The 25,663-nt window shown below is 41.4% G+C and overlaps 1 protein-coding gene across 1 annotated transcript in view; it reads right to left on the bottom strand.

The window, feature by feature from the left end:
- Nucleotides 1-25,663, bottom strand: part of THSD7B (thrombospondin type 1 domain containing 7B) — a 657,597-nt gene that overhangs the window by 315,930 nt on the left and 316,004 nt on the right. Inside the window, 1 exon segment of the mRNA XM_032479372.1 lies at nt 332-461. Coding sequence (XP_032335263.1) covers nt 332-461 — 130 coding nt within the window.

Here is a 25,663-nt window from a genome sequence, read left to right as displayed (position 1 = left end):
GTGTTTTCCAGGTAAGGACCTCATCCTGAATCTCTCTGGATTCTGATCCTGAAAATTAATTGCCTGGTGGCAGAACTCCAGCAGCTCAATTACAGTCAAACCATGGTTTTGGTTTTTTTTTTTCCTGTTAATTAGACTTTCATAGTCTTTACTCTCTCAAAATACATTCAAAATAAGAGGGGGAAACAGTGAGGTACTTGACAATAAACAAGATTACCTCTTTTTATTTCTCACTATGAATATTTCATATAGTAACCATATCTTGTGTGAAAGAAAATAGGTCATGAGTTATGCTGAGGTCTAAGGATTATTTTAAAAGGTGATTAATTACCGATACACGGGGCACAACGAGACATCTTCACACTCTCGCTCTTCGAATAAGGTATCTGGGCATTCTTGGCCTCCGCTGGCTGCTTCTTGGATGATAATCCTGTATCGAGACTGTTTTATGGTGGCATTTCCTAAAGTAAAGGAAAAATAAAATTATAGTGCTCTTTTATGTGAAAGCAGAGAAAAATCCAGGGTGAGGGAGCAATTGAAAAAAGAAAAAAAAAAGAATAGAAGAAATAAGAGTAGGTGGGAAGGCTACCTGGGGAATGAGACTAACAAGCAAAGCCCAGGGATTAGGACTCAATCTCACTTCCGTGAGAAAGACACACCGCACTTAATAATTGTGATTTCAAACCTACGTGCTCTAACATGCAAAGATTGTTTCCCACTGTCTTAATATATTTTAATTCTTATTTTTTATTGAGGTGTAGTCGATTCACAGTGTTAGTTTCATGTGTACAGCAAAGCAATTCAGTTATACACATACACACATATATTTTTCAGATTCTTTTCCATTACACACAGCTCATTACAAGAAATTGAATATAGTTCCCTGGACTGTACAGTAGGTCCTTGTTGTTTATTTTACATATGGTAATGTGTATCTATTAATCCCACTGCCTTAATATATTTTAAATTAATCAGAGTCTATATTACCTATGCCATAAAAGTTCTGTGGCGTAGTCTGAGAGGCTCCAAAAAGCCAGTTTGATCTCAAAACAACAGCTCAGGGGCCTGAAGTTTAACTATTAGCAATTCTCCCCCTCAGGTAAGTCACTTTCTTCTTTAGGCTACTTTTTATTATGCAAACACTCTTATTAAAATTAATACATTAGTATCGTATTTATTTATGGGGATTAGTTTATTAAATGTCTCATTCCTCATAACCGGAGGTAATATGTGTCTAACTGGCATTTAGAGAAGAGGCACTACGATGAAGACAGGACAAAACGTTGCCTACTTGGTGATTTTGCTGAGCAGCACAAGTGTCAACAGGCACCTCAACCTAAGGACAGCTGGTGTTCACTTTAACACGGAGGCGGTTCACTTCATCATCTTAGATCCTCCTGAGTCAACAAGAACAACAGAAACCCACGATGGTGCTTTGCAACTATTTTAATCGTTATGCGTAAGATACTGCACTTGATACACAGATACAAATTCTGGAACTTACAACTACACAGAAAGAGGTGGCAGACAGCTACACAACTAGTTATGAGACCCTACAGAGTGAGAATCGTTGGACAGTGGTGCAGTATTGGGAGAGGACAGAAGACAGCGTAATCACTTTTAACTCTGGAAACCAAAGACAGTTCCTGGAGAAGGCAGATTTTATTCTGGGACTTGAAGGCTGAATAGGGCGGTTTCTTTTTTTTTTTAAAGGCTGAAGCCATTTCAGGTCAAGGAAATAGTTTGAGAAAAGGCACTGAGATGGAAAGGTTTGTGGACTTCACAGAGAAAGACACCGCGTTCGGGGGCAGAGTTGTGTATAACGCTCGTGCCAGCGCACCTCTGGGGACTGGGGACGAGCTCAGAGAGGGCTGTAAAGAATGTGGAGAGGAAGAAGCATAGGAGAAAACTGAATTAGTTTTTAGTTTTGAGACACATAATGGACCTACCCATATGAAGAGGAAAATTTCCAGAAATCCAGCAAACTAAGTGGAGCAAAACAAAAGGGGAAAAAAGGGGCACTTTAATGAAAATTCTATATTCACACGGTTTTTAAACAATTTTTAGTGCAGAAAGACTTCCTACAGTGAGAATCAACTGACCTACAGCCCATTCCCTGTCCTCCTCCTCCCAGAACATTCTGAACTCTTTGTGCATTTAGTTCTTCTGTGGTTACCTCCAAATCGATAAATAATACGTTTATGTCATTTCTTCCTGATTTATTAACGTTCGACATTATCTATCGACCTTCTGCTATAATGGCTGAGTATTTATTTTGCACCACCTTTCAACGTTTTACAACTATATCACTATTTTTATGCCTCTCCTGGTTATTTACAGACTTTAAATAACCTGTATACATTTTTTCCATCCCACTCCTCACTCCCGCCCTCCATCCGACCAGCCACCATGGTTCTAAAGAGCCTTCCTGGGGAGACAAGCTTCCTCTTCTCTCACCACCCACTTCCTGCTCCCTGTGCCGCACCCTCAGTTTCTCCATCTTTCAGTCTTTGCCCACTGACTCTACCATAAATGAGTTGAGATCTCTCATCCACGGGCCTCTTCTTTTGTTTTTGACGAGGAATTGGGCTTCTAAAATTAATTTCTACCATTTTAATGTAATTATGAGAAGGGGAGACCAACCCACTTTTATAACCTTGAACTATGAGTTAAGGAGATCTTTTCCATCTGCTCCTTTTTTTTTTTTTCTGCCTTTCTTTAACCTGCTTTATACCCAGAGATCTGACCATATAAGATATTTATTAGTGGCAGCCTTGTCCACTGGCTTCTGGCTGGCTTTGGCCAAAGGTGTTTTGGGGCACACAATGGAAGGAAAAAAAGTTAACAAAGGAAGAGAGAGAGAGATGAGGGTATTTATTCCACCAGATTTCATCCTCGCAATCAACTCAAAGTTGGTTCCCTTGGTTCCCAAAGCCACAGTTTGTACCGAGTGCCACTGTCCTACAGCCACTTTCTCTGAGTTCTATTAACTGCTCCCATCTCTGTCAACTTTCAGGCTCCGGACCATCACTAGCCAGGCCCCACTGTTTCTTTACATTAACCCTGTCCACTCCTCTGTAACAGTTCCTTCATTAAATTTTCCCCAGTTACCCCATATGAGTGGCTACCTGTTTCCCACAGGGCATGCTTATAAAGTCAAAGGAGAGTTGCTACTATTTGACGGAGAGGAATGGTATAATCAGCCCCTTTCTAAATGTAGTTAAAGGCCCAGTAAGGAGTAGAGAAAAGAAAGCTAAATAGAAAAAAAAAGTGTAATTAAAACAGTTCTGCATAATAATATACAAGCTATCCTCATTTGGGTGGGGACATTGTGCCTTTAGGAAATTACGCCTTGAGGAAAACGTATCTTCCCCCACTTTCAATTAATTCTAATTACATTGTACTTACTCTGATAATTATTGTTTATCCTTAGGATGTGTACATGAATGTGGGTTTCTGTGTGTGTGTGTGTGTGTGTGAGAGAGTGTGTGCTTTGTCCAAGTGTTAGGAGACCAGAAATAAAGATTGAAGACAATAAGAAAAATGAAAAGGTCGACTTTACCCCACCCTGAGAGAGAACAGGGATCAATGCCTCTCCCTTCACAAGGCATGCACAGACACACACACACACACACACACACACACACACATGTGCACGCGTGCGCACACACACACACCCCCACCACACACATAGAGGTATTTGCTTTATAGTGTAATTCCAGGTCAAATAATTCAAAGTTTGGGAAAAGGAGTTGCATTGATTATCATGTTCAGGTGAAGTTGAGAAGGCTGGATTCTACAGGCAAACCAACTTTTAGAATTGAGGTCAGGTTTTCCCAGAGAGAAAACTGGTTGGCACTGTATGGAAATAAAGAAATATTTATGTCTTTGAAGAGAGAGAAACAAGGAAGGATCGTAATATAGGTAAACACCAGATCTGTGAGATACCTGTTAAGAATTTCTCTTTCTAAGTGGTTATGCCTGTGTTTCTTTTTCCTTGAACATTGGAATCTCATGAATTTAGCATTCAGTTTTAAAGGATTTTTCCCCTCCCTATAAATGAAAGTACCTCAAATTATGAGCAAACTTACAGCAGTCAGTTATGCAGAACAGACATGATTTAGCTCATGTTATGGGAAATTCAAGGATAGGCAGTGTCTACACTTGGGATGAAGTCCATGGTCTTCTCACTCGACCTGTATTTTGAAGCCAGCACATGGGTAGCAGTTCGGTATCACTAGGACAATAATTCCATAAATCTGAGAGGTAACCAGCAACAAAAGATATGGATGCCTCTGACAGCACCAGCATCATAATTTGAACTCAGACAAGAGAAGGTGAGCAAAAGGCCAAGTGGAAGCTCTCAGGAAGTGATGTCCAACAAAGCTTCCCTTTCCCCTGAATATACAAGAAGAAAATGATTTCTGGGAAGGAGATATGGACAGGCAAAGACAGTATTTTTGCAGGTGGAAAACACTCTATTAAATAAGTATGTAAAATATGTTAGAAATTCCAGAATTATCACTTTAATCTATGTCACATCCACTTCTTGGCATTATGCATACGCTATCTCATTATTACAACACTTTATGAGATTGGCTCTTATTACTATTGTTGTTATTATTATTATACCCATTTTGCAGATCAGAAAATAGAGGGTATAAGAGGAAAATAATTTCCACAAAGTCATCTAGCTAGGATTAAAACAGCAGCTAAATCGATATCAAAACCCATGATTTTTCCATAAAAGAGACTTTACAGTAAGATGAAGAGAAAGAAAGGGGCATTTCAGGGAGGAGTTCACATCAGCATCTCTGCTATTCCCAGCGGATACTGCTTCCTTCCTGCTGGCAGAAGGCCTCAATTGTCAATTAAAGCAATGTTTGTAGGGCTTTGTGAGTGAGGCTTCCGACCTCATTAGGTCTATGAAAAATAACAATAAATTAAAGTGCCTGTTTGCAAACAGAAACAACTGCTCAAGCATGATTATGGCTAATAAACAACTAGTCTAAATTCAATTTTAACTTATGCACATTTTATCATTAGTAAGTCATCAGACATAATTAAACTTAAGTTAATAATTGCAGTCCAAAGAAGTAACATTTAGCGAAGATGACAACTTAAAGATCAAGAGCCGTATTTCACATGAGTGGATACAAACAGTGAGGGATATTTATAGACCCTCAGTGAAAGTCTGCACAAGACTTTCCCGGAAAGGTGGCAGCAAAGGTGGTGGAAATTAGCACATAAAGATCACCTCTGGGTGATTTATGGCCAGGTAAGCTGGGACACATTTCACTGAACTGAACAGTCATGGGTGTTGAGCCCTGACACCGGGGTTACTCAGTCAATGATTTGAAGTAAAGAATTGACCCCCTAAGTTTCTAATTGATTTGAAATGTGAGAATAGGGTAAAAGCAAGTACAGCAAGGGAGAGCATGGTGAATGTGAGCCCTGGGGGACAGGAAGGCAGGGTTGGAGACGGATGCGAGAGGGAAGGCTCCTAAAGGCACACGGATATGACAAGTAGGTGCAGGATGGGGACATACTGGTCACACACAGAAGTTACTCCAACACCAATCTGCAGAATTCTGATGGTAGGTTTATGCAAAGTGACCGCGCTGGCTTTCCTCATTTCTCAAATGTCTCGGTTACTAACAGGTCTAATAGATTTCAGCCACCCATTCTCTCTTTTTTTTTCTGGTTTATTTTTTTTTAATTGAAGTGTAGTTGACTTACAATGTTAGTTGCCAGTGTACAGCAAAATCATTCAGTTATACACGTACATAAATATATATTTTCTTTTCAGATTCTTTTCCAATATATGTTATTACAAGAAATTGAATACAGTTCCCTGTGCTAAACAGTAGGTCCTTGCTGTTTATCTATTTTATATACAGTAACGTGTGTCTGTTAATCCCAAACTCCTAATTTATCCTCCTGCCCCCCTTCCCCTTTGATAACCATAGCTTTTTTCGTATGTCCGTGAGCCTATTTTTGGTTTGTAAATAGAATTTGTATCACTTTTTTTAGATTCCACATATAAGTGATATCATATGAGATTTGTCTTTCTCTGTCTGACTTACTTCACGTAGTATGATAATCTCTAGGTCCATCCATGTTGCTGCAAATGGCTTTATTTAATTCTTTTTTTTTTTTACTCAGCCACCTATCTGCTTCAAGGCACCAACATCCTACCAGACTTTTCACCATGTAACTCATAGTTCTCACCCGGTGCTCCTCCTTCCTCCCAACTTACAACTCTAGTTCACCACTAAACAAACACAACCCAGATTCTGTTGATCATTCCTCTCTAATCCATCGATCCTGAAGCCAAAGGATGGCACCAGTGATATTTTAAGATTCATATCATGTAAAAAACCACACGTTAAATACTTCCTGGAGTTGAGCTGCAACGCTAGTGCTTACTAGATTTCACACAATCCCTTTAATCATGCTAAGCCTTAGTCTCCTTGGCTGTAAAACAGGCCAAATATACGTTTCTATTTCATATCATCGTTTTGAGGATTAAATGAGATACTGCATGAAAAGTATGTCCACACTGCCTGGGACAGGGAGTCTCCTCCAGCAGAGTAAGGATTCAAGAGAGAAGGTGAGAAGAAAGATTTTAAGAAATAGTAGGAGAAAAGCTTCATTAGTTGAGGCTCTTTCTAAATAAAAGAATAATGTGACAAAAATGGTCTTCCCTTCAGTGTTGGGTTTCATCTGTGTTCTGGGCATCTAAGAGTAGACCATGGGTGGCTTAAAATCATTCCATATCTCTAGTAAATTAAACTCGAGCTGCAATTAGCACCAGCCACCTTCTGGTATCATTGGAGAGGAACAGGTAGGGTCATTAAACATCCTGTTTCCTCAGGACAGTCCAGTTAACGCCTGTTTTCCCTGGCTATAATATAAGAGCTCACCTACTCACTTTCAGAAAGTCCTCGGTTTGTATGAAAAATTACATGATCACTCAGAAAAAGACCATCACCCCCATGACTGCAAGAAACAAGCACATTTTGTATCTGACCTCAGCAGAAGGGTTGCATTTCGAATGTGTAGAAAAGGCAGGCTGCACTGCTGTTCTTAAAATTATCTATTTAATCTGATCATTGGGCCTTTTTATTTCTTGCCACAGAATTCTGCTTGAGATAGCAGTTCACACATCCAAAGAAAACTGTTTTGTGCCCTGAGCACACTTGCTTATGAATCTTTAAATTAAAAATGAAATGGAAAGAAAAAGATAGGGCTTACCTCAAAATAATCGACCAGAGCTACTTTCTATGTGTTCTTACGATAAACACATCACAAAGATGCTATATAACTAAAAAGAGCTGGCATTTAATCAAAGAGGAGCATGAATATGAGGAGAAAACAAGCTTCACTTGGCAAAAAATTCCACATGGTCATTAAGGAGTCTGTTTCTAAGTTAATGCTACAGACGGAGATCCCAGTATGATGTTAGGCAGCCTGAGTTTCTTCAACATTAAATCCCCTAAAATGTAGATTATCTCTCCTGATTAATTATACACAAGAGAATATCCCCTTTCTAGTTTATTCACAATCATTTTTGAGATTTGGAGCTGATTTCCTTTGTAGAAAAAGTACAAAAACAGGATTCACCAGACCGACTATGTCCCACTTAAATTTGGAGAACCCAGACTCTGGGTTCTTAGAGGGAGGCACTGACCCATACAGTGCTGTCACCATTGATAAATACTTATCAGGTGGCTGCTATCCGGAGGAGACGCATGCAGTGCAGCGTGTTACACTGAAGCGTACATGCGTGCATTATTAAACCTCCCCAGCAAAGCAGAAGTGAAACACGATGGATGGAGAATAATGGGAGACGTTCTCCATAGTTTTACAGGCATTCAGAAATGATAATATAAACTTTGTATTTACTATCCAAAGGCCATCGATCCCATACGTCGTTCTCTCTTCGCTCAAGGAGAAATGGAAGGCTTAAGTGGTGAAAAATGCAAAGCCCTAGAAGAACCACGAGTAGGAAGTTTTCATATCCTTCCTTCCTCTTCATCTTGGTGTTCCCTGCAGAGAGCAGATACGTCAAGGGCTGTCTCCTCCCCCCAGTTCCCTCCCAGCTAGACCTCCAAGTCCTCCCAGATGAACACGGAGCCCATCCATATCCAGACGAAATTAAACACAATTGCAAAGCTCTTCTGCTAAACTTTCCAGGAGTGCTGAAAAAAGGCTCCAGGATACCCATATATATCTTTCATTTTGAAATATTGCCTGAAAAAAAAATCTTCTACAGTCTTAACTTTTCATAATCGTCATTCACTTAGCCACACAGGCCAAGTTCAGCGGCTCGGGCAATAGACAAGACCCCTAGGGCTCAGATTTCGAATCCAGCTCATTATCAAACTGCTATACGACCGTGGGCAAAGCACTTAACCTTCTAGAGCTTCCATTTTCTTGCTTGTCCTACGTGGGCAATAATGTCAAGCCAACTCACAGGACAGCTGTTAGGAATGAGATTTAAAGCGTTTTGCAAATTACAGATATATATACTGTACTTCATGTAAGCCTTTACTATGGACTTTGAAAGAAGCAACTCACTTTCATATGTGCCACCTAGGATGACAGTTGAGCAAATAAGCATTTTTGTCCCTGTGGTAGGCACAACATACTCACTGAAGCCGGCACAACATACTCACTGAAGCCTACACAACAGTTAAATTTCTAGAGACCATCTCCAATTTCCTCTACTTCCTATTCTCAACCACTAATGCTCTTCAAACATTTCCAGTTTGGATAGCTAGCCTTACTGGCCTTTCCTCTCTTTAAATATCCCAACTAAGTCCCGCACAGCTAATCTTGCTGTCTCCTCAATCCACGTGGTCCTTCACCCTGACTCTGTATTAGAATCTCAGAGGGTACATGTACAGACTCCTAACGTCCCCCAACCCGAAGAATTTAAATCAGAATCTCTGGTGGGTGGGGCCCAAGCACGGATCTGTTTTAAAAATCTCCCAGGCAGGGAACCACTGACTTAGCACACTTAGAGCTAACATGTCATATTCATCCATATGTAAAACAGAAAAAGACAATGCAGCATGCTTAACCAAGCAACAGAAGCAAATGAGCACCCACTAATTTGTTACTGCTCTCAACACATTTTAAAAAACGCAGCCTGCCCTCAAGCTAAGTACATCGTAATGGGCATAACTGGAAATGTGTACTATAAAGGCGGACGGTTACCAACACTATCTAAAATGGTGCATTGCACTTGTCTTTTCTTGCTGCCAGTGCGTGAGGAAATGACAGGGATTTATTCCCCCCTCAACCTGACCCCTTTTCATTTTAGCAGATGAAATGTCTAGAGGCTGCCTGCTACAGCTCGCTGACATGTGGCACTCAGTCAGCATTAAGACTGAACTACACTGCCACGCCATACATGCACTGTGTGCAGATGGGTTTGAGAAGGAGGCACAGATGTCATCTAAGATGCAAGTTCAAGATCTTGTCATCATTATTAGTCATGAATCCAGAACTATATGTTAGAAAAATCCTTTTAAATAATACATGTCTCCCTATCCTGTTAATGTTTCATGCTTTCGTGGGCACGAAAGGACAATACTCATGCCCAGGATCGTGCTGACAGCTAGAGGACAGAAGGGCTTCTGGGTCAAGCTCATGGGCCATAGCAGAGTAAGGACTCAAGTTAGGGACAGAACCTTCAGGAGTGGAAACTTCTGCTAGAAAGTCCAGAATCTCAGATCCTCGTATCTTTTCACAAAGGAGTGAAGCACATCACTCGCCCATTTGCTGTCTGGAGCCTGCCATGTTCCAAATGGATCAGCACTCATCAACACTCAACCACAGAAATCCTGCTCTCTGCAACGTTCTGCAATGTCCCTTCCAGGATGTGTCTACATGTAAAGAAAGACTAGTTTACCTGAATGTAAGGTGTGTGGGGAATTGCTCAGATATTAATATCAGCTGTGATATTAAACTTTTTAGTTTGGGAATAAAGGTAGGAAAACTCAAAGGAAAATAACTCTGTGAAGGCAAACCAATTAAAATAAAGCTTTTCGTTTTCAACTCTAAATTTTAGCACAATCTAGACAAAGACTCTTAATTATCTCCTTTATGTATGAGGTTCATATTATTACCCATCTTGCTGTCTTCATTATTTTGTCACTAGCTTTTGAAATTCCTCTTTTGGCTTCGAGTGGATGTAATAAAATGACTTTTCGAATCGGTGAATCTAGAATTCCAGGTTTGTGAACTTGGGAAAATTACTTATTTCCCGGGAAATAATTAGATCACCTTACTGAGGACTTTGACGACGAAGAATTAAGTAAAGGGATGTAAAGTAGTCATTCAGCATCTGGCATCTGGTAAGTATACAAAACTGCTAGCGGGCAGACAGGTTAGTGTGGGGAAGGGGGTAAGCGCATTCTTCTCCTCCTTTATCTAGATAACCCCTAAGCTTCCTTTGAGACTGATCAGAGGGTCCCCTCTTTCAAGAAGTCTTTCCCATCCCACCCTCAGCCAAGGAGCCCTCCCCTTATGCTTCCAAGCCTCCACCAGATCCACAGTGTATCCTACTGTCTTCTTGTCTCAGAAAGAGACAAGCAGAAATCTTCCAAACAGCGAGTCTCTCCAGGTCTTAGTACCAAGGAGACAACTAACGAATGACTGTTGACTAAATAAAAGGATGAATGAGTGAAAGTCCTGACTGCATGAACATACAAACACTGACCAAATACTTATTTTCTTAAATGGGGAGTTGGGAGAGATGAGTTTCCACCCATGAGGCAGGGTACACATCTGGTGAAACTCTGTTAGCATAGAAAAAAATAGATTGCTGGAGAAGTTTGTTTTTTAGTTCGATGTAAAATGTTTATCTTTTATAACTTTGGAAATTTTCAAACATATCAAATAAACCCAATGTATCCATCCATCAGCTTCAACAATTACATGGCCAAGCCTGTTTGACCTATACACATACCCACCCACTCACACCCAATTATTTCAAAGAACATTCAGATATCACATAATTTCATCTGTAAATATGTCAGGACAGGTTGATAAAAGATAAGGTTTGTTTTCTAAACATAACCATAGAAAGTATCATACATAGAAATACTACTACCAATTATCCTGAAATACTTATAAATACCCAATGGTCACTGGGTTACAATTTGGGTACCAATTGGCAATTGGGTTACAATTGGTTGCTATGTCCTACAGGATCCTCCTCCTTTTCTTCCTGTCTCCTTTGCAATTCTCGTTGGAATGCCTTTTAAAACATTTCATAAATGCACTGCTAAAAATACAACACTAAGGAAAATTTTTGGAGCACTGGCTTTTGGAGAAATTTCTCCCTTGCTGGTGGTAAGATCCTGGCTTTTAATGAAGGCGGTAAATCAGGAAACAAGTGATAAAGCCTGTGGTCAGTGCACAGGGCCAGGTTTGGTCAGAGACACCCTCCCCTTCACACACACACACACACACACACACACACACACACACACACACACACACACACGAAGCCTAACTCCCTTAGTGTGTGGACTAGAAAGTCACGTGATCTGACAGAGAGACAGAGTTGGGATGCTTGTCTATCTTGGCCTTCACTGCCAAAGGAATAAACAAAAAAATAAGAAGTCACCAGAGATTTCCTAATCACATGCCTTCTATTAATACATGGGTGCAGCTGGAATTTTCATTACTCCATCTAGTAGGATACCCAAGACATAACTGTTTATAAAAAGGAGTTCTTGATTACTCTGGAAGAGGAATTTGAAATTCTCAAAGGAGGAGACACTGTTTTAGAAATCGAGAATACATCAAAACACAAGAAAACACTATCCCTGCACTCATACACTTTACATTCTAACGGAGGCAGAAAGATAATTAAAAAATAGTATCAGCTATTTAGTGTTTTGTATGTCAATTAAATGCCGTGCAAAACCCCAAAACAAAACAGAAGAAAACAAAATGTAGAAGGGAGGGCTAGGGAATGCATGCATGTGGGGGGGCGGGAGGGATGGGTGCAATAAACTTCAAAGCCTCAATGAGAAAGAATATTTGAACCAGAACATGAAGGAGGTCAGGGATCACCTACATAATAACCTGGGGAAGAGAATTCTAGGCAGAGCGAATAATATTTGTAAAAGGCCCAGAGTCAAATTCTAGAAAGAGCATGGCTCACAAATCCCTGACAAGCGTGGCTAGATCGTTGGGCACCCTGGGGTGCGTAGAGAAGACAGAAAAGGAGGTCAGTGTCTCCACGTGGGAAAAGTCGTTTGATTCCTATCTAATATCATACATATAATGAATTATTAAAGGCACAAGTCAACTTTTCCAAAGAAAAAGACAGGGTACAAGCTTTCTGTATTTAGGATAGGAAAAATATCTAAAAACACAAAAATAAAAATCATAAAGTAAATGATCAGTAAATTCAACTATGTTGAAATGGAGCATCTCTGCTCACTGAATGACAGATCTCACCCTGAATGGTAATGTTTGTACTATATGAAACAGCCAGATTCACGCTCCAGAATATAATCTCCAAAACAATAAGAAACAAGACCCAAGCACTTACAGTGTTTCAGTCACTTGCCAAGTGTTTTCCATGCATCAACCCAGTCCTCCTAACAATCCTAAAACCCAGTTACTCTCATCATTCCCATTTTGCAGGTCAGAGAACGGAGGCACAGAGAGCTTTTGTGCGTTGTCCAAGATGCCACTGAAGTGATAGAGAAGACTTGAAACCCAAGCAGTCTGGGTCCAGAGCATGTGTCCTCACCTGCTGCTCTGCTTTGCTGCCTGGCCCCCGACCCCTGCCACTGCCTTGTTCCTATTTCTTCTGATCCTTGAATGCTCTCAGCCAAGTGTAAGAACTGCGATATACACAAAATGTTATGATAACTCACAGAGAAAAAAACTGTGACAATGAGTGTGTATATGTCCATGAATAACTGAAAAATTGTGCTGAACACTGGAATTTGACACAACATTGTAAAATGATTATAAATCAATAAAAAAATGTTAAAAAAAAAAAAAAAAGAACTGCGATCCAATACAATGCTAATCCAATAATCTGGGTTAGTGTTTTAGCCACAGGATATGACAACTGTTCCCAGGAAGCAAATGTCAAAGTTAGGATTCTGGCCCCTAGAGAAAGCCAATGAGGACAGAACCAGCATCCTGGGCATATGATCCGTGTGGGTTCACGCAGGCTCAGTAGGGCTCTGACTTAATGTTCCATTGCAGCTTAAACATCCTGGTAATTTTTGAGCCAGGCACTCACATTTTCATTTTGCACTGGGCCCTGCAGATTATACTGCTGATCCTGATAAGAGCCGACGGTGATAACATGGTGAGTTAGTGAGAACCTCTTTGTCTTTGGGCTCATTTTACTCCTTGGACGCACACACACTCAGAGAGGTGGCCAGGATGGGTTTGCTCCGTCCTGGATCCATTGTGCCCATTGCTTACTGTGTGTTTCTCTCTTTGCACTGAAATCCCTTGAGCCATAGAGAGGGTTTACATAATCACCCAGTTACGCGACCTCCACTGGATGGGCGGAGAACTCAGTACATACCAGGTCATGAAGACACGCTATGAAACAACGTCGAGTTACAGAAATTTAGATGCTTACTTATAATTCACATTTACTTGTATTCAAGAAAGCAGATTCTCTTCATTTCTTGGTCAGATAATTGAATAGCCTCATACTCCTTTCCACTGGTTTCCAGTGCTATCTAACCTCATTATTTTCTGTACTATTTTTTTCCCATAAAACACAAGTCTGATACTATCACACCCATGCTGAAAATTTAAATTGTCTATCAGAATTCAGATAATGTCCAGACTTCTCAGAGTGCATAATCTCTTCATGAGCTGGCTCCTTAGGCGTGTCTCTCTAACCCTATTTCTTATCTCTCCCCCATATGCCTTGTGCATCCTAAGCATCACAGGCTGCCTGTAATTCGTTGAATTAAAACGGATACTCGCACCGCCAAGCCTCTTTACAAGCACTGGCCTCCTCCATCTTTAAGATACTTGGACCCCATGTACTTGGAAACTCCTTTTCCACCAAATCCTGCCTCCTCTAACCACTTAGCTACAGCGAGACATCCTCCTTTGGCTGCTTAATACCCTGTGCACAGTTCCTGCTCTAGAAAGAATACACTTACACACTTGAATCCCCTAATGAAAAGCCCCTTGATTAAAGTAACCTCATCTTATTCATCTTAATGTTCCCAGCGGTCGGCACAAAATTCGGTACAGTAAGCCCTATGCAAAGCTCTACTCAATGACTGATACGTTCATCCATTGTCATCCCTTCAGTAACCATTTAGGCACTACTGCGTGGCAGCCACTATTCAGCACATCTAAAGACACAGTGCCAGTTACGTTCCAGCTGGGGGACTGGGCAGTGCCAAGAGGAAACCAGCACGGAGTGATAAGCAAGAAAGAGAAGGGGAAGGTGGTGACGTCTTAAGGTGGTCAGAGAATAACTCTTTGAGGTGTGACATCTGAACAGAAAACAAAGCCCTGATCAAAAGGCACCCATTCAAAAGCCTGGGAGAAGAACAATTCTGGGAGGAGGAGCAGCAAGTAAAAAGTCTGAGCAAGACAGAACGAGCTTGGTTAGAATGGAGGCCAGCAGAGCTAGAGGAAAGGAAGAGAGACAGAGGGCAGCAGGACTGAATTCACAAGGTTGCTTGGCCAGAGACTGTCAGGAGGCAGCCGTCCTGATGGTTCCTGCCACGTGAGAGGAGACGCATTTCCTCCGTCTTCATCATCCCTGGACTCCACCGCCTCCCTCACTTGTGGTCCGGGAAGGACAAGTGACACCTAAATCACGACTTTGGGAGAAGGGAGTGGACATACTTTCCCTTCTTTATCTTCTCTTTCTCCAGGACACATCTGCTCAGAGGACACAACATATTCTGATCTGTTTGCAGCTACGCTCATTCAAGGTTTTAGGCGTCCAGCAAGACCTGTGACCAGGTAGCTAAGTCTGTCTAATTCTGGGGGTTAGAATCAGCTGATATTTTGATCTCCCTCTGCTATAATGAACTCAATTGTCGCCAAATTTGGGTGGTCGGTGGGAAATGGGTAGGAAAAGACAGACTTCCTCAAAGTCCAAGACCCTGTGTGAGCTGGCTGGTCATGTTATTTCAGATTCCATGCAATGTATTACAATATAAATTTACTAAACTCTGACTATTGTTCTGCTAGAAGAAAGTCTCTCTCTCTCCCTTTTCCCCCACACATACGCACACACACACCTAAGTATCTTCTGTGAAAAAATTAATTTTCACGGCTTTAGCTTGAGTACTCATGGATCTTACAACTTAGAAGAAACAAACTATGAAACAAAGGACAAACAGGGTGTGATCACACTGAGCTAGCCTCTTCTCGTAGGAAAAGAAAACTCGAGGAAGCAAGTTGTCTTATGATGCTCCACGTTATATTTATCCTAAGATAAGCATACAGAGTCTCAGAGAGGTTAACTGAATTTCAGAACACAGCTAAGAAGTGGCAACGCCAGGAGTCCACCATAAGGGTGTTAAGATTCTAAAGGTCACGCTCCTTCCACTACACATAAACAAATTAGAGAGAAGCTCAAGACAGAATAGAATTAAATGCTAAATGGGATGCAATCAAGCATATCAGCTTCAAAAGTGTTGGAGTCATTCAGCAGTGGCAGAGGTGTCGTTAGCTCAAGCTAGACATGAACATGGACTTTCATTTGCTTTTCCAGATTAAAGAAGTTATTAATCAAAAAAAAAAAGAACCTTGTCACTGCATTCATGCAGTCTACACTCCTACTTTCGTTACCATCTATAAGGTCTCTAAATAAAGTTATGATAAGGGTACTTTAGGTGTCAGAGCAAATGAAATTTAACTTGGAAAGATCTCAAATAACAGAGAATCTGTCATTCCTAGCATACTTATTTTGGGATATTTTCTTCCTTATCAATGAAAATAAGTCATTCAACAGCTGCTCTCTGAACCATCTCCATGTAGTAACTTAATTTTGAAGGAACTTCAAGAGGATTAGCAGGATATCCAGTGACGATCTTTCTATTAGGGAGCACTTATAAAGTTGTTTATCTAAGCTGTCAGCAATCTACTTCATTTTCAGCATGGATTTTAATATCTTCTGATTTGCTACCATACATAAATTATCTGATGTTCTTATAAAGCCTGTAGTTCCAAAGTGACATATTAAGATCCCAACATGTAACACCACCTCTAACCCAAAGCTTTGTTTCAGTAACACAAATTAAATAGTTTATAAATCCACCATCATATTAACTAATCCAATGCATCAGAAACTTCCTGAAACCACTCTCTGATTTAAAATCACATTAAAATTGGAGCAATGCCAAGGAAGTGAAAAGGAATTAATTTCTTCTTTTTAATTGCAGAAAATTATTTAATAAACCTAAAGTAACACCCCAGCTAAATCAAAACTAATTTATTCTATGTCTTTGTAGAAAGTACACTGAAAGGCTAAAAGTAAACCCCTAATTAGAATGAGTACCTTGGTTTTTGAAAGGCAACTCATTCACCTCTATAAGCAAATAAGGATTATAGTATGTCACACTGTATTGCATGCAGAGAATTCTAGAGATAGGAGAAAGAAACCAGCCAGAAGTAGAAACATTTTGAAAAGAAAGCATTCACATTCAAAGAAACTTAGATTTTTGCCACCAAGACTAAGAATAAATCATTAGAACTATCCATGTGACTCACAGGGTTTATTTATGCTAATGTGGCCTGACTGTTGAATGAGGCAGATTAACAGTGCTTTAAAGCAACTTTTAGATGCAAACTAGAAGGGAAAACAGTGGATTTTAGGTGTAAGAGACAGAACCCCATGCATCAAATCTACATTTGTTTATTTTGATTGCTTGTTTATTTATTTGATTTTTTTAAGACAGCCAAGACAATATTGTTCATGATAGATTTCTGTATTTTTGGGGGGGAGGGGGTTGCAGAAGAGGCAATTTGATTTATTTATTTATTATTATTATTTTTTTAATGGAGGTACTGGGGATTGAACCCAGAACCTCGTGCATGCTAAGCATGTGCTCTACCACTTGAGCTATATCCTCTCCCCTATGACAGACTATTGACAGGAATGACAGCACAGGCATTTTGATACAAATTTCGGTGCACACAGACTCCATTTTTTGTTTGAAGTAAAACCTCTGGCCCAGATCACGCACAGGGTGACTGCCTTCTCCTTCTTCCGAGTGTCTGTTCTACCTGAAGTGTCACTCCACTGCCTTCCTATTCCCTGGAGCTTCATTTCCCTTTTCTATCTTTCTGTTTAATTGACAATAGCTCTCTTCCTAAACCTAAGCTCTTGTGGTGGAAGGATCCTGGCAGCTTCTGCCACACCTCTGCCTATAGTTCAGCACCTTGACGGACTGATGGGAACAGAGGGAGGAAGGTCAGGTTCTGAGTTCTCTCCCAGATTGCTGAGCAAGGGTGTCCTGGAGAGGTCAAGAGCCACTGCCCTGACCAGAGGGGAAGGCCCCCGTAGTCAGTTCCTGCTGCTTTCTGCACCACTGTCCATCACCTCCAGATGGGTCCTGACCTGAGGGGCTGATCCCCGGGCTGCTGAGTGACTGAAGGACCTGACACAAACCTGGCCACCAGACTCCTACTTGGTAAGTTGAATATAGATCCCCGAAGGAAAGGAAGTTTCTGTCGGTGTTGGGTTCTTGACGTAAAAAGTTTGCACGGTTTCAGGCTAGACAGCCATTGCTGGGCCCCGCTTCTGCTAGTTGTAAGAGCAGAGATTCAAAGGAAGCCCGTTAGGAGGGGTGGGGCAGCAGGTGCACAGAGAGAAGCAGAGATGGGAGGACCCACACTGGCTCTGAGAGCCAGAGGGAGAAGCCTCAGTTTCTGCTTGCCTTTCTAGCTCCCATATGCCTGCAAACTGTCTTTTTCTTATTTTTGGACATCTGTGAGATTTCCTGCTATAACCTCCCAACAAGCCCCTTTTTACTTAATGTAGCTTTGTAAGCTTTGTAAAAAGACCTTTGATCCTTAAAAGCCAAAACAGACTTGGTTAGAACAATGTAACAGACACACTGTTATACATTTCTCAAAGAATCCATTGGCCCATCATTAAATTAAAGTTTTCTACAGTTCAGTGGTTCTCAAACTTTAATGTGTCTTAGAATTACTAAGGCAATTTGTTTAAAAACGCAGGATTTGGAGGCTCTGATCCTGACTTCAAAATCAGAATCTCTTAGGGTTTTAACAAGCATCCCAGTTAATTCTGAGCTGGAAGTCTATGGGCCACACATTCAGAAAATTGCTTAAACTAGTCTAAGTTTTACCCTTGGGTCAATCTAGGCCACTGAAAAACTGCATGTGACCAGAATTTTGGATTTCAACATTATACCCTTTAATTGTATATTAAAAACTCCAGGAAACCCGTCATTGCATTCGCTACAGATGCACGGCCTCAGTTGTGAGTGCTGTTGCAATGTGGAGCTCTGGTAGGAACTGCCTTTCAGGAATTAACAACAGAATAGTCTTTGTTTCCCATACGATACTTATACGACTTCACTGAAATATTAATAACCAAACAAACTGGATGAATGAATGAATGAATGAATGAAAGCGATGGAATGTGTTTCCCTTTTAACCACATTTGCCAGGAAACCAGAGACAAATGTGAATCTCTAAGTCCCACATCTTCTACTGCCAGCGTCATAGTGTGATGTGGAGGAAATTTAGTTGTAAAGGCAGATCCTCTTCCCTTTCAGCAGTTTGTTAGGTGTGCTTAAGCAAGTAGGTTCTAATTGGCATCCATTTGTCTTACACAACTTCACTGAATTCTATTCTGTCTAAAGTTCATTACTAGGCACTTCAGGGAATGAAAACTGAAAAGGTGTTAGCCCTCCAGGACTTTGTGTTTCTACAGAGAGACACAAAACACATTAACCAATAGCTAGACTGCAAGCCATTCAGAAAGGGTTATGAGACTCTAGAGTGAGAAGTGGTTATTTCTAGCAGGAGGATCAGGATCAGCTCTGCGGAGGAGGCAAGGATTTTACATCTAGTAAGATGGGCACCCAGCAATGATGAGGAGAAAGACATTCCAGACAGAGAGGAATTCTGATTCTGCCTTCCTACCTTTTCTCCTAGCTCCCTGAATTCCACATAGCACATATTGTATTTGGTAACTGTAGATTCATTAAGGCAATTCTGTGTTCAATGCCTCTGTCTTCCTCCACTGGCCAGCATTCGCCACTATGGAGGGCTGAGTGTGTTCCCCACCACTCTGCACATATACACACGGTACCCAGCACAGTGCCTGGAACACAGTGTGTTCAGCAAATATTAACTGCCGAAGGAGTGGTTAAGAGCCTAGGATTCCACGTGCTTTTGACGTTCATTAGTTTTGCAACGTTGGGACCCAGAGCTAAGCCTCTATTTCCTTGTATGTAAGATGAGATTATATAGTCCTTTTCAAATAGAGTTAACAATTAAATAGGACAACACATGTCAATAAATTATAGACTGCTTCCGTGTCAACCACTGTATGGAATAATATTTGCTCTGAAGTGGGGGGGGGGGTAGGTAACAGCAATTAAAGTTCCGCCCTCTGAGCGCCAGGTCTCCTTATAACCCAACAGTGCTCTTGCACGTCTGAATGGTCATCAGGTTATCATGAAATGTTCTAAATTTCCTTTCTTTTTGCCAAATCTGATTTCTTGGCCAAATCAAAGCCACCTCATACTGGGTTTAATAGAGATGGGCAGAAGGTGCCAACTTTAAAGGGGAAAAAAAACCACATGGAAGGAAAACATTAAAAGAAATTAAGAGAATTTAATCTTTTTTTTTGTCCTATGTATGAATTGAGGGCAAGTATCTTTTACAAATTTTATCAACAGAAGCCCTCAGTTTGGGAGAGGTATGGGTGAGAACTGTAATTTCTACCAGCCCAAGTGTTTGTCATTTCTCCCACTAAATTTTCAGGAATATTTATTGAGTACTGAGGCAATGTGGTGATCTATGGGCTCTAAATCATACACTAAAGGGGGCCCATCCCCCCAGTGGAGCTTATGAAAACAAAGGCACCAGTCCTCTGCATATTAGGCTGTGCTTGGGACGAATATGTGAGATACACATCTTATTTTATTTAGTTTTTTTTTTTGAACACCTGGTAATAAAAATCATCCAAAATTTATAGAGGTTGTAACTTAAATTTAGATTAAGTCACCTTCTCAAGGAAAGTCACTAGATCATTATATCGCCTTCAACACTATTTGGGGGGCTGGTGTTCCAGGCCCCAAATCCTGATACTCAAACACATTAGACTCTCCAGTATTTGGATGTAAACTATACTCCACTTCCACTTCCTAGGTGGACAAAAGTACAGATGGGCCTGCGTGGAGAAGGAGGGGTCCACATGTCCTTGAAAGAGTTAAGTACAGAGAGAGGCTGATGCCAGTCTGCCTTTGAGTGGGAGAAATTCTGAAATCCAGAATAAGTGATTTTGAACCGATCTGACATTCTGAATGACCAATACCTTTTCCCCTAATTGGCCTGGATGTGCTGAACAATCTGTTAATGCTTTGGCTTCACCTAAACGGAAGCAAGACCTTTCGGAGTTAGAACTGGTCGTGCAAAAGAAGTGGGTTTCATTTACTCATTCATTCAACGACAATTACTGAATGTCCATTACGTGCCAGACGTGGTGCTAAGCACTAGATGTTTGTTAGTGAAAGCAGAAGATCTCTGCCCTCTAGACTTCCGCAATCTGTTCAAGAAAAATACACACACGGAAACCAGTGTCGTAAGACCAGTACGTCGACAACTAGCAACTGCAAGATACCAACATAATAGAGGACAAGTTCCCTGACCTTAAGGCTCTTAAATCATCACCATCATCATCTTAACGTAATAATAATGTCCTTGTACTTGGCATCCTGCCATGTGTCCCATTCTCACTGAATCCTTATAATAACACTATGAATCGGTGCTGATACTAGCCATTTTAAAAAGAAGGAGGAAACTGAAACACAACATTTAAAGTGAGTCTCAAGGGACTTGTATGGCAAAGACGGGATCTGCACCGAGGAAGTCTCGCTTGAGATTCCATGCTCTGCATCACGACAGCACACCACTCGGACATTAAAAAAACATTGTCGTCTTTGATACTGGAAGCTCAAGATGTAACTCCAGAACCTTTGACGCAGGAGCAAAGGATCCCACCAGATGAAGTTTCCTACCAGTTCTCAGTAGCAGCTTGCCTTTGGCCTTCCTGTTACCCTGCCCCTTAGAGATGAAAGTTAAAGGAACTCGATCAGCCTTAAATGATTAAGACTGACAAATAATTCATCATTAGCTCCATGGTTTCTAGCAATTTACAGGAAGAACTATTTTGAATATACCACATTTTATCTAATAAAGTGTCTAATAACCTTTCCTCTTTATGTATTTTTCCCTTCTAGGGAAGTGGTATACACATCTGGGAACCATTACAAAGTTATCCACTGGCAATGAAAAGGGGGATAAGGGTATACAAACAAACCATGAGTGATCACGAATTGATGATAATTTTTACTTGGTGATGGTTACATAGGAGTGTGCTCTGTTAATCATTAATATTTTTATATTAGTATTGTAGTATTTGATCTATGCTTGGAATTTGTATTATTAAACCTTGACAATATAAAGTGAGCCTCTTTAAAGACAGCCTGACAGAAATCTTGGAAAGTCAGTACTCATTTGTGACTTTAAAGTAAAAACACTAGATGTCATAGTTATGAGATCAGCAGCCAAGATAATTAATTTCCAATACTAACGAGGCAAACAATTATCAGCAATCTCCTAGAGGAGGCTAAAATGCACGTCAAGATATCTTGTAAATTATGAAGCACTAAATGAGTGTTTCTCTTGCCTGCCCACTTCTAAGAGTCACTTCTGGCGAGTTTTAATATTGCAAATGTCCCTCCAACATGAAGAGACTCTAACATGGGATGAGGTGAGTCTGGGACATCTGTGCGCTGAAAAAACTCCATAAGTCTGAGAACCTCTTCAATAAACAAACTGTTGCCATTATTAAGCAAACAACACTGGATATTTATGCAGGCATTTGACTTACAGGTTGAAGGAAGATTAGAGAAAATAGCAAGAACATCACCAAAAAATGGTTCTTGGCCATTTGGCTGATTTCTTACTGGGACTTACAAATTGGAGAGTCCACCACAGGGCCACAGCTGGAAAGTTATCTGATTTGCTTAGAGGAATGTGGGTCTACCATTAATCCTTTAAAGAGAGACTCACATGAAGAGGAGTAAGAAGACAGAAAGCTGGCTACTAGCTAGAGACTATTCATGGCTTGAGAACACTTTTAAGAGGTAAGGATTTTGATTATGAACCCAGCCAGGACCAAATAAAACCTGATACAACTCATCCATTGCTAAGACACAAGTCACTCCTGGTACACTCTGCCCCTGGGAACCACCTTGGCTTTTTGAGAGCTCTAGAATGGATCTGGTTTTGGATTCACATAATCAAGTGATTCCCTGATCATAACAAAACACTATTAAGTCATAATGCCTTGGAGGAGGACCCACTGGGGATTAAGAACGCAAACTCATCTCAACTTTGATAAATCAACCCAGAACTACAGCTGCGGAAAGAGTTCCTCCCTTCTCTTTAGTGGTGGTGGTGGGGGGGGGGCACCTGCTCAGGCCCACCCTTCTCTTGATCTCTCAGTCTGGGTTAAACCACTTCCCTCCACCCCACACCCCACCCTACCTGGGTCCCCACCTGCTGGTCTGCCCCTAGTCCATGCTTTTCACTTTGTAACTTTGACAATGCCATTGCCTTGTTCAAAAATGTCTAACTAACCCCACCCCGACCTGGAGCTTTGTAAGCTACACACAGTTGTCACCTGGGATCCTGGAGAAACGTATAATGCCAGGTTCTGTCCAGGCCTATTGACTTAGAACCTGCATTTTAATAAGATCCCCAGGGGACTTGTAGCAGCATTTAAATATGAGAAGTACTGCTTTAAAAACGCTATTTCCCAAAGTATCTTTTGAAGGACAGTCTCAAAAACAGAGAATCAACTGCCTGGATTCAAAGCCACACTTTTCTCCCTCATTAGAGGACATCTGTCCATTCAAAAATACTGAGTGACAGCTCTGCCCCATGCTATCCTGGGCTTACAGGACTTAGTGATAAAGATCACACAAGGGTGCACTTACAATCTAGGAAAGGCGGCATTAACAAGGGAGGATGTGTACAGGAGTGTCAGAAAGGGGGTGTGTAGGACGCTGTGGAATGACCCAGTCAGTGAGGCGACTAGGGGAGGACGGTGAGCGTAGTCTGAAAGTTGAGCACAATGTTCCTGGGGAAAGGCTGCTACAGCAGGTCCCTGCGGACGTACAGGTCGAGGGCACAGGAACGAGGGGCAACTTAACACAGCCAGACTCACACCAGGCAGGTGCAAAGGCTTGCCAGGTGCCTACCCCATGCAGGGCAGTGAGTGCTCTAAGAATTTCCCTTATGCATAGGTGTGGTTATTAACCCTGTTTTACAGATAAGGAAACTGAGGCACAGAGAGATCAAGTAATGCATCCACTGTCACACAGCAAACCTTGGAGCCAAACCGTGGCTGTTTGGCTCCAGTGTCTGTGTTCTTAGCCATCACACTCTACAATGCTGGAGCAAGAAGCTGAAAAACAGGCTGTATGTCCAGAGTTCAAGCAGTGTTTGCTCGTGGATCTATGATCCACTTTTGTTTTAAGGGGGGGAGTACATCCCCCTTCAGGGACGGCTTCTTACAACACACATTTTGGGAAACAGCCCACAGTTGCTTAACCTGAATTTCTAGCCATGGAGCCCAAAGTCTGCATTTTAACAACGCTTCCACATGATTCAGAAGCAATAAAGCCTGAAAACCATAGGATTAGAGCTACCATTTCCTCCAATAATCTCCTCCCTCTCATAGTCTCCCCTAATGAACCCATACTTATTTAATAATATATTGGTCCCCGAGTATAAACTAGACATGCGGGTGAATAGGATGGAAGCAGAAGACTGGAAGAAATCTAAAAATTGAATCTACGCTCCACCAGGTCCCCTGACTGCCAGGGTGTGAAGAGAATTATATAGGTTTGAAAAACTGGAGGCAAAAAGAGACCACAGAGGCTTAGAACTATTTTCACTACAATGCCGACCATTTAAATAACTAATTGAATCTCTGGAAATGGGAGTAAGATCTAAAACTGCTGGAAGAGCAATTATCTCACATGGCCTGTGATCCCTCCATCCTTAGGCGGCACTGGACGGAGATGCTCACACGGCAGAGGGAATTTTCCTGAATGTAGATGCATACAACAGCAGTAGCTGAAGTAATCTCTGGCCACTGGGGCACACGGGCTCAACAAAACTAATACGCCTCCTTAGGTGTCGGGGGACCCTGACAGCTCTAACACCAATATCTGGCTGCCAGCATGGGTATTCTTTTTAATTCAGTCCTTTCCTCTCTTAAAACCATTTAACAGAGGCATTATGCTAATCCCCTATGAGGAAGAAACGAAGAGAAATAGCTGAACTTCAATAAACCTCTATTAGCATAGATTATTTGATCTTCTTGCATTTTTCCAATATATATCTTTAAGAGCTTGAATGTTTTTCAGATATGTGACTACAAAAATTTCAAAAGCCAAGCCTCCTCCTTCAAATGGTTCAGAATAGAGATCATAGCTTTTCCATCCTACTCTGTCTGGAAATGACCTTCCCCAGGCGACTCAACAAATCCTGTTCCTCCGGCTCAATTACTCTGAATTTTCATTCAGGAAAATAAGTGCTGGAGGTTTTCCAGAAGAGACTGCTGTTTCCACCCCTCAAAAGATCAGATAAACATTCCACTGTATTGTCAAAGCTCTTCTATATTCAGTACATTTATTTCTGATTCCATCCACAAGCAAAGTTTACTGGATGCTATTATGTTAATTCTAGGGCAGAGGGTCATTTAAGAAGAGGAAATGGCACAGTTAGAAAACCTTCATCCAGGCACCCCCCAACACCATTGCAATCTAAGACACTGATTGATGATAATCTTCAAAAGCGGTCACTACCAGCACCCCCCGCCCCCGTCCATCAATGAGAAGGGCTTTGAAGCAGCAGGCAGGTCTATGCCAATGCTGGCCACATTGTCATGTCACTCCCATGAAGATGTGTGAGTCAGAAAGCCTTTGGGGGATCCTAGAAGCACAGCGCCAGAATTTTCCAAGGAGAGGAGTTAAGTGCTCTCGATCTCTGGGATGGGTTCTCTCTTCAAAGAGCCGCATGCTTTCCTCTCCTGGAGATCTTCCAGGGGGCTAGTGCAGCGATGCACTGAGAGCCACGCCCTGCCCGAGTACATGGCTGTCCAGACAAGGCCAGAGGGGTGTGGATGTGACTCAGTTTGCTTTGAGCAGTAGGGTTAATACTCTTTCCATCCTTCCCTTTCTTGGGCGTGCCTTTTCTTACTACGGCAATGGTAAGATTCATAGAACTGAGGCTGGGGTCTGAGGCTAGGGGAGAGGGACCAAGTTATTAACTCTAGGTCTTAGGCCAAAACGGAGCTCTGGAACTAGTTCCTGTATCTCCACCTGGACTACCTCATCAGGGGACTGAA

This window comes from Camelus ferus, chromosome 5 (assembly GCF_009834535.1).
Source record: "Camelus ferus isolate YT-003-E chromosome 5, BCGSAC_Cfer_1.0, whole genome shotgun sequence".
Classification (NCBI taxonomy): Eukaryota; Metazoa; Chordata; class Mammalia; order Artiodactyla; family Camelidae; genus Camelus; species Camelus ferus.
This window is presented reverse-complemented; position numbering and strand designations above follow the sequence as displayed.